The sequence below is a fragment of the Oncorhynchus keta genome, unplaced genomic scaffold, assembly GCF_023373465.1.
Source record: "Oncorhynchus keta strain PuntledgeMale-10-30-2019 unplaced genomic scaffold, Oket_V2 Un_contig_20403_pilon_pilon, whole genome shotgun sequence".
NCBI lineage: Eukaryota > Metazoa > Chordata > Actinopteri > Salmoniformes > Salmonidae > Oncorhynchus > Oncorhynchus keta.
In genome coordinates this window covers 23420-39865 of record NW_026281986.1, presented here as the reverse complement: position 1 = coordinate 39865, position 16446 = coordinate 23420, and the positions used below count along the sequence as shown (strand labels likewise).

The 16446-nt window shown below is 41.6% G+C and overlaps 1 protein-coding gene and 1 pseudogene across 9 annotated transcripts; one reads left to right on the top strand and one right to left on the bottom strand.

Moving 5' to 3' along the window:
- Window positions 1-205: 205 nt before the first annotated feature.
- On the top strand, window positions 206-12514 carry LOC127920725 (uncharacterized). Of its 9 annotated transcripts, none has more exons than XM_052504762.1 (7): window positions 206-1193; window positions 5321-5396; window positions 5627-5742; window positions 5971-6007; window positions 6139-6533; window positions 8191-12084; window positions 12426-12514. In XM_052504762.1, exons 2-6 carry the CDS (start codon window positions 5394-5396, stop codon window positions 11078-11080), a joined length of 3441 nt encoding a protein of 1146 aa, XP_052360722.1. In that variant the 5' UTR covers window positions 206-1193; window positions 5321-5393; the 3' UTR covers window positions 11081-12084; window positions 12426-12514. The 9 variants fall into 9 exon arrangements, with proteins under 9 accessions (XP_052360722.1, XP_052360720.1, XP_052360719.1 ...); XM_052504760.1 differs by having other exon boundaries at window positions 5624-5742; XM_052504759.1 differs by lacking the exon at window positions 206-1193 and adding an exon at window positions 1462-1693.
- The window catches only part of LOC127920726 (protein ANKUB1-like), a 28309-nt pseudogene continuing 22583 nt past the window's right edge, over window positions 10721-16446 (bottom strand).

The window sequence follows — 16446 nt, the reverse complement described above, 5'->3', positions numbered from 1 at the left end:
TTAATCATACTTTTGTAATGCTGTAAACCCTTTCCATCAATTGTCACTCCAGGTATTCTGAACATTGTCTTTTCTATTATGAATGGGATATTTTTCATACCAGTTTGACTGCTCAGACAATTGTAATAAACTATCATTACGAACGTGAACGTTGACTAACAAAAGTTTAAGTTATACACCTTCAATACTTGTTACCTACATTAAGCCAAGATGGATCTTGAACTTCGATACCATTACAATGAGGGTCAATGGTGAAAACCCCGCAAGCCAGTGATATAGAGACATTAGAAAAGGTTTGTTTTCAGTGGTGCAAAGTACTTAAGTAAAAATGATTAAAATCGTTTTGGGGGTATCTGTACTTTAACTCTTTATATTTTTGACAACTTCAGTACATTCATAAAGGACAAAAATGTACTTTTGACTCCATCCACTTTCCCTTATACCCAAAAGTACATTTTGAATGCTTTGTATGACAGGAAAATGGTCCAATTCACACACTTATCAAGAGAACCTCTGATCTGGCAGACTCAATAAACACAAATGCTTAGTTTATAAATTATGTCTAAGTGTTGGAGTGTGCCCCTGGCTATTCTTACATTCAAAAAAAGCAATACAATTGTGTTGTCTGCTTTGCTTAATTTTTAAAATTATTTTTTACTTTTGATACTTGAGAATATTTCAAACCAAATAATATAATAAATAATATATGCCATTTAGCAGACGCTTTTATCCAAAGCGACTTACAGTCATGTGTGCATACATTCTACGTATGGGTGGTCCCGGGAATCGAACCCACTACCCTGGCGTTACAAGCGCCATGCTCTACCAACTGAGCTACAGAAGGACCATATTCCCAAGGACCACTTCCCAAGTAGTATTTTACTGGGCAACTTTCACATTTACTTGAGTCATACTGTTTGCAACTGACTGATTGAGGACTTTTTCCACCACTGTTTGTTTTGGACATTTATTTTTTATCAAATGTATTTGACAGGGACAATCTACTGTATTTCTGTAAATGTGCCCGATTTAGCCAGCTGGCTTTGTGATGTAACAAAGGTAGCTGATGATGTAATGAAAACAGACAGTTAAATATGTGTGTGTAGAACTGTTGCACATTTGCTCTGGAAATGAGGACCAAACCTACTCGTCAAAAGGAGTGAATTGCACCTCCAATTGAAGTCAATAATAAGGTATGGAATCATGCCAATACAGTCATTATTTATATAGCTCTGTAGCTTGCAGTATTTTGAAGGAGATAAGCAAGGGGAAATGATGCTTTGGTTAATATTTCTCACGTGAAAGGAAACATGACCATGCTAACTGAAAAATGGATACATGAATATTGGTCAAATGTACCTACATCTTCTGAAGCTGTGTTGGGCCTACTTGATCATTTCAAAAAAGTCACATAGACGATGTCCATAAATTTGACAACAATACTGAACAGTTGTAGCCCGTTGGTAGTGGTAGGCTTCTGGCTGTGATCTCTGACCACTGTAACAGTGAATAGTGGCAATTTACCCGCGGTGTATAGGCTTGTTTACTAGGCTAACTAGTGCATTGGGGTGGGCTATGTGCAGCATGGGCATACAGGAAACCACTCTAGCCGCTTAACTCACCTTGGCCACGAGCTCTATAGTTTACAGCTATTGCATCACCTACAAAGCATCAACTGAATGTTGAATGTCAGGTATTTTAATTGTCTGTATTGTCTACTTGTTAAATGTTTGGAAAGTCTTAATTTGTAATTGTTTGTAATGTCTTATCAATTGGTGTTGGACCACAGGAAGATTAGCTAACGTTATAGCGTTAGCTAATGGGGACTCTAGTAAAGATTCACAAGACTGTTCACAGATTCACATTGATCACAGAATCTGATTGATAATCTTAATTCGAAATTTGAGTTTTTTACTGGACAACCAACACTTGACAGATGGGCTAATCCATAGAAAGAAAATGTGATCTAGCTACATTTCGACTTAATGTTCAATATTACTAGTGGCACTCTGTCCTTACGAACAGTAAATCATTGGGTCTGACTCTTTTGATTTAATGCAATTTCATCATCGATAGTGAAACAACCACCACATAATCGTCAACTCCCCCCTACAAAACATGAATTTATTTGTGGTTTATCCTCTAGCTATTTTGTAATAGGTGTGATCCTGACTTGGAATGGCCACGAAGTTACACATTGTTTTAGGAACATGAATTTATTTGTGGTTTATCCTCTTTAGCTATTTGGTATTAGGTGTGATCTTGACTTGGAATGGCCACGAAGTTACACGTTGTTTTAAGTCCAGTTAGTTTGGAAGTTGTGGTAAATGGGGGAGTGTGAGCGCGTGTCATGAGATGCTGCAGGTGTTGATATGGGGATGGATAGGCGACCACTGCCTTTAATTACTACGCTCTGCCTGCACCTACCTCAACTGGTACTCTGCTGCCTCGCTGTGGCTACAATATGAGGAGGAAATTAGTCCTAAAAATGCTTTCCAGTTTCACTGACTCAATGATGCGCAGCTCACTCGCTGGAGATTGTCGATGCGCTCGTGTCAAAAGCCTCTCTCCCTCTCTCTGTTTTGTAAAACAATGTTTGGGAGTTGATCAAATATTTTGGTAGTCTACAGCATAGTCTTATCTTTTCAGCAAGAGTGATTGCTTTCCAACCTGTGTTTTTCCTCGATTGTATTTGAAATATTGCAAAAGGCCTGTTTTGTCTGCCTGCTGTTTTTTCACTGACAGATTTGCCTCGCGTTCCCGACTGTAGGCTATTCTTTGTTATTGGGCTACAATCCGCAGCGAGGCTATTTAAAAAAAGAAGCTATTGGTCCTCTGGAGCTAAATTATAGGGCTTCTCATGACGTATTATGCTATTCTGAATTATTTAATTTATTTCTGAACAGACAGCAGTAATTCCGTAACTTTAGAAAATTCCTCCAGAACCCTTCATGCAGCTATGATTCTATAAGGAAACAAATGATGAAGTGCAACTCTGGAGAGATGAGGGGGCAGGATAATTGACGAAGAGGTGTAACAGTACTCTTCTTGCGTTGTGTACAATCAGTCATCGACACGGAACTCCAACATGTAGCACCAGTAATGTAGATGTATTCTGATATGAACGGCACAAAATTGCACGTCATGCAATGCACGTCTCACCATCCTCTACTATCTGGCTTGGTGGGGCGATCTCGTTCTGTATTCCTGCTTCACTTATATTCAATGTGTCGTCATGCATTTGTGCATGCACGCTGTTAACGGTCATATCCGTCTTTTCTAGCTTGAACAAAATTAATTGTATGAGCTAGCTAAAACTATCTGGCTTGGTGGGGCGATCTCGTTCTGATTCCTGCTTCACTAGCATGCATTTGTGCATGCACGTTGTTAACGGTCATATCCGTCTTGCAACTATCAACCAGTATTTTACTCGCTTTTTCTGCACGATAGCACTTAACATCACTGTTACCACGGGTCATCGAGCTTTATTTGGCAGCAGGGTTGGTTTCCACAAAATCAAACAAATGGTACTGAACTGATTTACAAAGCCTATAATAATAATAAATTTATAAAAATCAAACAAATGGTACTGACCTGATGACAAAATCATGTTTCGAAATTGTAGTAGCTATTTATGTTTTTTGTTGTTGTTGTTTAATGACATTGGGAATATCATAATTTTTGTCATTTAACTACCGGTATGTATTTAATCCGGTTTCGGCATGAGAAAAGTATTAATCGCAAATTCCAGCACTAACGGATACCGGGAAATAGAGATAAGAGAACCGGTCACGAATGCGGAGCCACGCCCTAAAATAACATGTGACCACAAGGCGTTTGTGACACATTCTTTGCGTTCCAACTTTGTCTTAATTGTCTGAAGGTTCTAAATTGCTTATGAGCTTGGCTGCCCTTCAGAAAGTAGCTGATTCTTGTACTCTACAGCTGTATTTTCTTGCAGTTACTAATAATACTAGCAACAAAACAGATTTCATTCCTTAAAATTATATTGCCAGATGGAAGAAAATAATAAGGTAGGCCTAAACTGTAATAAGATATACCTTAAAGACTGCTTGTATTTAATCCTGAACCCAGTTGCCCCTCTTGTACTTTTTTTCACCTTTATTTAACCAGGTAGGCTAGTTGAGAACACCTTTATTTAACCAGGTAGGCTAGTTGAGAACACCTTTATTTAACCAGGTAGGCTAGTTGAGAACAAGTTCTCATTTGCAACTGCGACCTGGCCAAGATAAAGCATAGCAGTGTGAACAGACAACACAGAGTTACACATGGAGTAAACAATTAACAAGTCAATAACACAGTAAAAAAAAAGGGGAGTCTATATACATTGTGTGCAAAAGGCATGAGGTAGGCGAATAATTACAATTTTGCAAATTAACACTGGAGTGATAAATGATCGGATGGTCATGTACAGGGAGAGATATTGGTGTGCAAAAGAGAAGAAAAGTAAATAAATAAAAACAGTATGGGAATGAGGTAGGTAAAAATGGTTGGGCTTTTTGCCGATAGACTGTAATAAGATATACCTTAAAGACTGCTTGTGTTTAATCCTGAATCCAATTGCCCCTCTTGTACTGCGATAAAACAATAGGCAAGCCATTAACCTTATGGAGGAGTGCATGTGTTTTGCAGACACACCTGGGTTCTAGACTGGCTGAGGTAAACATTTTAGGAAAGCCTGGGTTTTTAAATCCCGGTGAAAGCAGATATGACAAGGTTTGTCAATGTCATGTTGCCCTTCTATTTAGATGAAACTAGCGAAAATGATAATTTTGCTTCTCTTAATCCACATTTTCTAGCAAAAAACATGTTCATGCTTTAGGGCTGGTGGGCTGCAAATATATTGGTTAAAATATAGTGTGTGTGTGTGTGTGTGGGGGGGGGGGGGTAGTGGATGATGTCATCATTGTAAACTAAATTCAGCATAGCCAAACCTTGTATAAAATAGGTTGAATTTGTACCTTTGAAACCATGTCAGATTTTCAACATTATATACACTTTCAGAAAAAAACAATAGGCTGGGCAGCACCTCAGCCCGGGTTTGAACCCCATCCAGGGTTTTAACGACACCCAGCCCTGATTAGCTTTAATATGTCACTGACTACTACCAATATGCTATTGTGAGAATTATTATTGAGAGATCTCTTAATAACAAAATATATTCCGTGTTAATATCGAAGTCATTCTAAGGGGTAGGTTTGACAAAGCAAATGAGTGAGTCTTTGACATGAATACAGTGGTTAGATTCTGCCATTGGGACTGCTCTGATGTTTCCATTCTCTCCTGGTTATGACCATAGAGCCTTGTCCCAGTCTCTAGACCTGCCTGTCTGTGTGGTGGATGACCACCTGACCTCTGAAGCTGTTAATGAGATGGTAAGTTGACCTTGTCATTTCATATTACAACATTAATCCAATGAAATGTTATAGTGATGCTATCATTGGCAATGTTGACGTACCACAACCATCTCTGTTGTGTTGCAGTTGTTTAATTGGCCCACCGTTGCCAATGCTCCTCCACGCTAACAGTTAATAATTATTTAAGTATGATATTTCTTGTATATTAAGTTTGATTATTTGCAATATAATTACATTTCTACCAGCAGCAGAGCAATTCTACCAGGAGCAGAGCAACCTCAGTGATGGAAACCACAGAAGAGGGGAAGCTCAACAATGTAGAACATCTGACACTTATGGACTTCCTTCAAAACCTAACTGAGAAGTATGTTCTGTTTTCTTTGGTACTATCACACCTTCAAGGAAATAGGATCAAATTAGAAACTGATCAATCGGAAAAAAATGTTCATTGCTAGAAAAGTTGTCCCATTGCAATTTTGCCAAAACAACTGACACAAAGCAAGTATAACTTCACGATCAGGCAAATAATTAAATAAAAACTATTCTGCCACGCATCTTGATATGACAACATTTATAACCATATTGTTTTCAGGCAATGGAGGGGGATCCGTGAGGGCATGTTTGACCCGGTAAGATCATGTTACTGACAATTTAATTAGATTACCATGAAAACTCTGCCTAATGTTTAACCTTGTTCATAAGCTTTTGAAAGACGCACTATGCAACATTTTAAAACACTTCTTCTGTTTCTGGAATACAGCTGACAAAACAACAGCTTGCCGGATTGTGTCTGAGGATTGTCCAGTTTTTATCGGACAAGCTGATGCAGATCATCATCCCAGGTCTTTACGAACTACTGGGCATCCAAGATACTGCCTCCTCTCCATTGTCACAGAGATCTCTCACAGCGTCACTCACCAGTCTGTTAGATGATAAGACGAACACCAAGTCCCGCGTGAGATTTACTGAGGCTGGTGTACCTAAGAGGCCAGGCAGTCGAAAGTCTTACAATAGCTTTCGCATCCCAACTCCCTACCCTTCCTCCAACTGTATGGAGCAGGAAGAGGAAGAAGAGCAGGAATCACAACAACTTAAGTTCAAGGAGATTTACCTGACTAAGGGCAGTGGAAGCTACCTGCCCAAGGGGGCCATGAGGTATGTTCTTAAAGGGAAATTTAGCAACTTCATATTCATCTCCAGCATCACCATATGTGAAAATTACACATTTCCATGCTTTGTAGTAAAAAAATATAGAGGGACGTAACTGTTTCCAATAGTGCTGAGAAATTAGTGCTTTTAGAGGTTGGTTTGGTTTCGATTCAAATATTTTAAAAATAATCACGGTTTTGGATATCACTACTTTTTTTAGACATTGAATGCACTATGGATTGTGTGTTGAATGCTGTAACAACACATAATAAAACAATGAATAAAAGTCCCATGATGGTAGTGACTGTCCATTACTGTTTATGACTTATCAACCATCATTTACTTTCTCATATAAAATATTTATTTGATGACTTTATTATTTCATTCCACCTTATCTCTATAGAGCTGCTGCTTATCCTGTATGACAAAATCACTATTTTAGTAGTTCTTCTAAGTAAATAAGACCTACTTTTATGACCGCTGAACACCAACTGTCAATCACTTAGATCATGTATTTCCAGGTAGAGAATCCTCGCAACGCAACTGCTTTTTATCTCTCTCATGCATTCTCTCGTCTCTCCGTCTCAGTCAATGAGGTTTCCGTATCTGCTCCACACAGAGTGGACAAGCAAGTGGGCGTGCAATGGATTATGGGAATTAATTGCCATATTTTCTGTGCTAAACTATGTAGAATATTGGCCTGTTGGAAACTACAACTCCCTACTACATTGCATAGTTCGTGCTTGATCTGATTTATCTCTACAGAAACTGAGCATCGAGCTCACAGAAGAAGAAAAAATGAACTATATGGAATTCAAATAATTGAGCCGACGCCGACAAATCGGTTAATTAGTTGTTTAAAAACCGAAAAATAACAAAAATGTTGGTTAAATGCTCAGCTCCAGATTCTAATGACATCATCAGTGTGCATCATGTGATTTTAACCAGAGTAGGCATCAGGCATTCTTCCAATGACATCATTTACACCATGTGTGCACATTGTATACAGACCCCACCTGTTTATACTGTATTTTATGTTTGTTTTACCCCCCTTTGTAAGATTTCGATGTATTGTAGGCTTTATGTCATGGCCTCACCAATTTGTAAATGAGAACTTGGTCAAGCTGCCTAAATGGTTAAATGTCAAATAAATAAATAAAATTGCCTACTAATTGGTTGATGATGTCATAGAAAACACTTATCTTCCTCTTTCTTTTTTACTACAAAACATAGAAATGCCCGTTTTTCACATATGCTGATGTTGGGGTGGTGCTGGAGATGATGAATATGAAGTTGAAACATTTAGAAATTTCCCTTTAACATTTCTTCAAACTGCCTTGTATTTATGATTGTCCTTGAAGTTATTAGAAGTTACAGTATTTGAAGTTTATAGCAATTTGGATTTTTGTAGAGGATAGATATTGCCAGGATAGATGGATATCTACAGGCCAGTTTTAATACAAATGACTTATACAAAATACATTTTATTGGGCTTTAGAAATTAAGCAGTTAGGCTGACATCACACTAAGGTTTTTCTCAGAGAAACAGCAGCGTTTTCCTCATTGTTTTCAATGGTGCAGATGTATTTGACACACTGAATGTGCATCACAGCCTAACATATTATTTGTTTGACTTTGATGATTTCTGTTGTTTTTTCCCAAGGACTCTAACCTCTCTGTCTGATGTGCAGAAGAAAACAACCAACTCTGAGACGCTACAAGTCCTCTTAGGTGTCTCAGAGGACACCCTCGTCACCTGTGTGCAGGACAGCCTGCAAGGTTCTCTCTCCAAACTTGCATGCATGTCCAATTCTCCATCTGGAAGTGCAGGCTCTATGATGCTAACCCCTGCTGTAATGGCAGAGTTGGCTAAAGATGTCAAGTCGGCCTTATCAGTGGTCGTTAAGAGTGCCTCCGCTAGCCAAACCTCTCTAGTGACACCGGTAAGGGGAGACTCACAGACCAAGGTGACTGAGAGCATGGTGAGAGAGCTGGCTGCTAAACTTGAAAAAGTTGACCAAGAGAGCAAGAGTCTAACAGGGCAAGTCATGACCACCATCTCTGACACAATGGTGGCTTTTGTTGACGAGAACGAACAGAATTTGCTGGAAGATCTGAAGGACAAGATCACATTTTTGGCATCGCATGTTGGCTTCATTGAGGATCTTGATGCCCTGATAAGGAAATACGAGAGCAGCTACAATATTAGTGAATCTGGTTCCTCCTGCACGCTCACATCTAAGAGCATCCAAAAACTCTCCAGCCGGGAGTTTCAAACATCAGCAATACAAGCAGTGAGTGGAGTTCTTGACAAAAAAGTCAGTAGTTTGAGCTTTCCTAGTTCAGTCGTTCAGTCTGAGTTAACAGGTGCTGTATCAGGTCAAACATTGTCTGGCATTGTAAAGACAGAGTCAATTCACCCAGTGGGCTCAGCAGCGTCAGTAGTTGTTAAGACTTTCGTGTCAGATATGAAGTCATTGGCTGAATCTGAAGAGAGTCCCCAACAGAAGAGTGCCTGGTCTGCTGCTGTTCACATTTACCACAGCATCCAAAATAACTTGAAAGATTATTTCGGCAAGCTTCAGCGATGTGCCTTAAAGAGCATGGTCACATCTGATGATAACATCACAAATGCTGAGTTTAAGGAGACAGTTCCACTTCCTTGCTTAAACATGAAATATAGGCCCAGTAAGAGTGAGCCTCAGTTGCCAGAGTCCACTGGTGCAGTTACTTTACAAAGAGGCCTAAGTGAGAGCTCAAAACTTCTTTGGGCAAAAACTGAGTCAGAAGAAAGCAAGCTCCTTCTGACAACTTGCACCAAAGAAGTCATCTCAGAGCTTCTGGTCTTGTACAACACTGAGATGTCAAAGGAGGACCCCCTGTACACTGTTGGAGAAAAAGGATCAGGCTTCTCTTTTGAGAGAGAGAAATTTGTAGAGGGTGTTCTGGCTCAGCTTGGGGATATCTCCCATTCCAGGTCCTCATCACCAATAGTATGTGAGTTCCCCTGTCAAATTGAGGACAGCAGAAGTAAGGCCACAGCTTCTTTGACCAGTCTGTTAGATTGTATTAGAAAACTCTCAAGTGAGGAATTTAAGAGAAATGCCACTCAAGCAGTGAGTGAGTTCCTAGTTAAAAAGTCCACCAGTAGCTTAACTAGTGCACAGCCTGCTTATTCTGTAGCATCCAGGTCTTGTTCCATTCAAAACCAGTACACATGGTCAAAGGATATTTGTGCGGATTCTGCTGCCTTTGGCATCATTGAAACATTTGTGGAAGACCTGCAGAGCTCGGCGCAACCTGCAGAAGTAGAGGAAAGAGAACCTGACCTCCAGGAAAATGCACAAAAGCTACAGAGCAGGATCTGGTCTGCTACCACTAGTTTATATAACAATATTAAGAAGACATTAAAGGACTTCATCATTCACCAGCGGAGGTCAGACATGCTGAGCAGAATGTCTAGTCATACACCCACAGAGGACTCTGGACATCTTGGGACTAAGGAGCACATTTGTTTGGCAAGCCAGGACTTGAGGCAAGCTAGTAAGAGTGTGCCTCACTTGCCCAGTTTGAACCTTGAAGTGGCTCTACACAGGGGTGTCAGCGAGAGTTCAAAACTTCTCTGGACTGAAACAGACGAGGGTCTACTGACCAATAGTACCAAAGAGGTCATTTCAACAATCTTGACCTCATGCGAGGATCAGGCATCAAATGCACCTTGCTTCTCCACAGTAGGAAAGAAAATATCTGATATGTCCCTTGAGGTCAACATGTTGGTAGGTGGTGTTCTGTCTCAGCTGAAGGACATCTCCTTGTCAAGGTCCCCAACACCATGTGAAGACATGTTTGAACGTCTCCAAGGTTCTCCTGAGCGAACCTCTCCAGTAAGTCTAGATTGCAGCACAGCTGCCTCCAAAGGCATTGCATCTTCCCACAGTCTTTCAACAAAGAGCCTCCAAAAACTCTCTAGTCATGAGTTCCAAACCAAAGCTGAGAAAGGAGTGAGTGAGGTCATCTCTAGATCATATAACATTGTGGAGGAAGGTACAACAGATAAGTACCTCCAGTCTGTATCTACATCCACCACATCTACTGATATTATACAAACCATGGTGAAAGACCAGCAGGAGCTCCCCAGACCACCCAATCATCTGACATGGTATCTGGAACCTCCCTGCTCACCACTGGACAGGTTTCTGAGAAAAGGATCCGGTCTGTTGCTCGTAACATCTACTACAGTCTGCAAAGTAAGATTACGGAGTTTCTCAGAAAAGATCTTCAAAGATCAGACACAACACTTGGTTCAATCCAAATCTTTACATATCAAAGCAGTCCTGCATCACAAAGAGCAAGTCTCGGCCATCTTGAGGTCAACCAGAGCAGTGTTACACCTGGTGGAAACGATGCCTGTGTGGACATTCCGCACAAATTACTATCTAAAACCACTGAGCTCTCGGGATCCATGCTGGAGGATATTGACACGATCCGTTGTAGGAGTGCTGACAGCCAAAATACAAGAAATACCTCTTCTTCACGCTCCTCCATCTCTGTAACACCTACTTCAAAATTAAGGCAGTCGAAATGGCACTTTGCCTTACCCGGGACTCCCATCCCCACTGAGTTTCCTGCTCAGATTGACTTTCCCATTGTTAGAAACACAATCATTGAGGACTTCTTTCACACAGAGGACTTACTTCCTGTAACCTTTGTGGACAAAGTCAGGCAAGCTGCTGGGGTGGTAGTGGACATTATGGTGGAAAGTGTTGAGAACACACAGGAAGATGGACAGGGTGCTTCTCATCTTGACGACCTCCGATCTGCTGTTAGGAAATTGAGAAAAATCATTTCCACTTGGACCATCCACATTTTCAGTCATGAATTGGTGGATAAAGTGATAGCCCTTCAGGACAGCCACAGCACTCCACAGGTCTTAACATTGGAAGCAGCCAAAAGTGCTTCAGACTCCATTCTTTCAAGGCTGAAATGGGGAAAGGAACAATGTGCCATATCCAAGGAGCTCTCCTCTCAGCTTCTCCAGATATTTGCTGAAGAGACAGTGAAGTGCTTCCTGAGACAGTGGTCAGATGAGTATGAAAACATAAACTTTGATGTTTCAGTCCAGAACGATCCAAAGACTTCTACTTGCATGGTCATTCTTCAAATGATCACCAAAGCCACTGCTAAATGTTATTTTGAGTCCGCTACCAGCGTGGCCACCAGTGACATTGTAGAAGGCGTGTTTGATTTGGAAAGGGATACCATCAGCAGTACTGGAGAGCAGGTCCTCACCTTTAACACAAAGGTATAGTCCACATACATCTTTCATGAATAACACTGCTGTTGACCTTTTGTGAGATATATGATTATTTGTGTCATGGCATTGCACTGCTTCTTTGCAATTGATATGCTGTACTTTAAGATATCGAAAAAATTTCAGTTTGTTTTAATGTGCCTTTTCCCACCAACCAGGGTTCCAAGAAAGTTAGTAAGAACCTCTGTCCTCAAGAGTCTCTGGAGTACCAGCCTCAGAACATTTCCCCTACTGTGTACTTTACAGGTAAGCCCTGCTGCTGTTTAGGCTGCTGCTCAGTCAAGACTGAGACATTATCCCTTTACCATTCCACTAATTCATTTGGAAAGACATTGTACTCCTCTGAGTTGTTACCTATGACATACTGTACTGTGGGCTGGGTGGTAGCCTAGTGGGTTAAGAGGTTGGGCCAGTAACCGATAGGTTGCTGGTTCAGAATCCCTGAGTTCACGAGGCAAAATCTGTCAATGTGCTCTTGAGCAAGGCACTTAATCCTAATTGCTCCTTGTAAGTCTCTCTAGATAAGAGTGTCTGATAAATGAGTAAAAATGTAAATTGATGGCATGCTGGATGGTCTTTCGTTGCAGAGACGATGACAACATCTCATGGCTCCTTTTCTCCAGAGGGAATTTATGATATCGCATCGTCCTTCCCACTTGAAGAGAAGAGTCGCAAACCCTCCCTTTTCACCAGATTGTCTAGATCCATCACGAAAGGCTTTCTCAGCCCATTCAAATCTTCAAGGAAAACCAAATTATTTAAATAAATTCCTCATTATAAACAACGAGAGCATTCATTTGTTCAGATAAATCTAATCGTATTGGTCACATACACAGAAACAACTGTGAGAGGCTTTATGACGAGCCCATTCCCAACAATGCAGAGTTAAAAAAGTAAGAAAATATTTTCTAAATAGTAACACAATAACAAGGCTATTTACAAGGAGTACCAGTACCGAGTCAATGTGCATGGGTGCGAGGTAGTCGAGGTAATACAGTATGTACATGTAGGTAAGGGTAAAAGTGACTAGGCAATCAGGATAGATAATAAACACAGTAGCAGCAGCTAGTGTGAAAGTCGGTCAGTGTCACAGTGAATGTGTGGGTAGAGTGTAGTGAGTGTGCATCGAGCCAATTCAAGAGAGTCCGTGGAAAACAATTAGAAAAATACATCAATAACAAAGGGGGTCAATGCAAATAGTGCAGGTGGCCATTTAATTACCGTTCAGCAGTCTAATGACTTGGGGGTAGAAGCTGTTCAGCAGTCTAATGACTTGGGGGTAGAAGCTGTTCAGCAGTCTAATGACTTGGGGGTAGAAGCTGTTCAGCAGTCTAATGACTTGGGGGTAGAAGCTGTTCAGCAGTCTAATGGGGGTAGAAGCTGTTCAGCAGTCTAATGACTTGGGGGTAGAAGCTGTTCAGCAGTCTAATGGCTTGAGAAGCTGTTCAGGTCTAATGGCTTGGGGTAGAAGCTGTTCAGCAGTCTAATGACTTGGGGGTAGAAGCTGTTCAGCAGTCTAATGACTTGGGGTAGACGCTGTTCAGCAGTCTAATGACTTGGGGGTAGAAGCTGTTCAGCAGTCTAATGACTTGGGGGTAGAAGCTGTTCAGCAGTCTAATGACTTGGGGGTAGAAGCTGTTCAGCAGTCTAATGACTTGGGGGTAGAAGCTGTTCAGCAGTCTAATGGCTTGGGGTAGAAGCTGTTCAGCAGTCTAATGGCTTGGGGTAGAAGCTGTTCAGCAGTCTAATGACTTGGGGGTAGAAGCTGTTCAGCAGTCTAATGACTTGGGGTAGAAGCTGTTCAGCAGTCTAATGGCTTGGGGGTAGAAGCTGTTCAGCAGTCTAATGGCTTGGGGTAGAAGCTGTTCAGCAGTCTAATGTTCAGAAGCTGTTCAGCAGTCTAATGACCAGGATCTGGTGTCTACCCAATGTGCTGAGCACTCCTCCTGGCCAGAAGCTGCTAACCTGGTCTCTGTGTAGAAGCACTGTTAGAGAGTCAGCAGGTTAGGAGACCAAATGAGCTTGGGGGTAGAAGCTTACATCCTATCCTCTTCCCCAGCAACTTGTGAACCAATAAGACTGACACTATGTTTCTAAGCATGACTTGGCCTGGTGTTGATTCAGGACTTGTTAGGTAAACCAATAACAGCTTCTAACCCCAAGTCAAGCTGCTGAACAATTAATCAAATGGTCTCTGTGTGACAAGTTCAACTGTTTTATTATTTGTTAGTTTATTGGTAATCTCTTAACTCTTCTTGAACTGCACTGTTTGTTAAGGGACCAAATCTGTTCCTAAAGCATTGTTGAAATACTGTATATGTAATGGTTTCAATACATTAATGAAGGTGGCTCAATTTGTTTGTACTGATCTATTCAGGGAGGATACTGGTAATCACAGGCAGTGATGTCGAACCATTGACTGGTAAATGCTGATTGCCGTTCAGGATAAAGAAGTAATACTCTCAATGCATCTTCCACAAAAGGTGGGTAAATGCTTGAACCAAATAAAATAAAAACTGTGACTGTGTGTAAACAGCTTTTTCTACATGTGTTCTCTGATTTGATTCAGGACTTGTTAGCTCAGTTCTAACCCCAAGTAGAGCAACAATGGCCACCGTTCAACTGTTTTATTATTTGTTACTTTAGTTTATTGGGTAAATATTCTCTTAACTCTTCTTGAACTGCACTGTTTGTTAAGGGCTTGTAAAGTAAACATTTCACAGAAAGATCTACACTTGTTGTATTCAGCGCATGTGACAAATTAAAGTTTGATTTGATTTGATTTGACTATATACCTTCTAAGCATGATGGTTGGCTCATGATTTGTTTGTACTGAAATCTATTCAGGGAGGATAAGGGTACATCATAGGCAGTGATGTCTGGTAAAACCATTGACTGGTAAATGCTGATTGCCGTTCAGGATTAAAAAGCGTCCCTATACTCTCAATGCATCTTCCACAAAAGGTGGGTAAATGCAACCAAATAAAATAAAAAGTGTAAACAGCTTTTACATGTGTTCCCCCCACCACCACTGATTATAGGAGGCTTCTTCTGACAGTATTCACACCTTCCATAAGAAACCTCCAGAGAAATATTCATATTCACCGTAGCTGTCATTTAAACTTGGACTAACCTGGCCAAGGCCAAACAGTATATGGCGTTTTCTCTGGGTGTGCGGTCGCAGTGGAGAGAAAAGGCCTCCAGTGAGGTGGTGAGTATCTGGGCGGAGTTTGGCGAGGCAAACACAGGTCTGAGATTGGTGTCTCTAGAAATGGGCGGGAGCGGAACTCTGCTCCTCCATTGGTTGCTGTTCTGATCCCCAATCTCATCCTCCTCACATCCCTTCCCTCCACATCCCCTCTTCTTCTCTCTTTCATCCCTCGTGGCCACAGGGTGTAGCTTCGGTAGTTGAAGAGGTTTATCCTGGGATGCCAGGGCGCGGAGCGGGCAGGATACATGAGATGGGCAGTTGATGGGGGTCAAACGTCGAGAGGCTGTGGACATCACCCTGATACCCGCCTTGGCCTCACTCCTCCTGGGCTTGGAGGACATCTTGGGGAGGGTGAAGCCGTCCACCAGGACCGTGTCGCCCACCCTGGTCCTGAACGGAGCCCTGTTGAGGCCCATGCAGTGCCTGGATGCTGTCCTCCTCTGCCCCAGCCTCACCCAGCCCTTTATCTGGAGGTATGTCCGCATGGGCAGGGCCATACCTGGGAGGACCACCACAGAGCACAGCTTGGTGGCCAGGTGACTCACACACTCCCTGTGGCCGTACTGAAGGGCGATCCTCAGGGGGTCACGACCCTGGGGATCCCGACAGGCAGCTTGAGGATGGTGAGCTGGCCGCGCTCGATGGAGGCGACAGCGGGACACTTGGCGACGTCGGGGTGGGCCGTCTGGTGGCACCACTCACGGTAAGGGTGAACCCCCACCGGCTCAATGACACGCACCCCCCTCTCCAGCAGCCAGCCGGCCAGGTCCAGGTGGCCCAGAGAAGCAGCGATGTAGAGTGCCACCCGGAGCTGGAACCTGGAATAATACAGAATCAATGTATTTATAACACGTTTCAAGTTTTTTTTGTCAAGTTCACAAGATACAGTGGGTTATAAAACAGTATAGTAAAATGCTTACTTGCAAACTCTTTCCCACAATGCAGTATTAAATATCAGGGTAAGAGAAAAAACATATGAAGGAAAAAACACGAGAATATAAGCTACATACAGGGTCAGTACCATCATTGTAAGCTATATACAGGGTCAGTACCATCATTGTAAGCTATATACAGGGTCAGTACCATCATTGTAAGCTATATACAGGGTCAGTACCATCATTGTAAGCTATATACAGGGTCAGTACCATTATTGTAAGCTATATACAGGGTCAGTACCATCATTGTAAGCTATATACAGGGTCAGTACTATCATTGTAAGCTATATACAGGGTCAGTACTATCATTGTAAGCTATATACAGGGTCAGTACTATCATTGTAAGCTATATACAGGGTCAGTACCATCATTGTAAGCTATATACAGGGTCAGTACTATCATTGTAAGCTATATACAGGGTCAGTACTATCATTGTAAGCTATATACAGGGTCAGTACTATC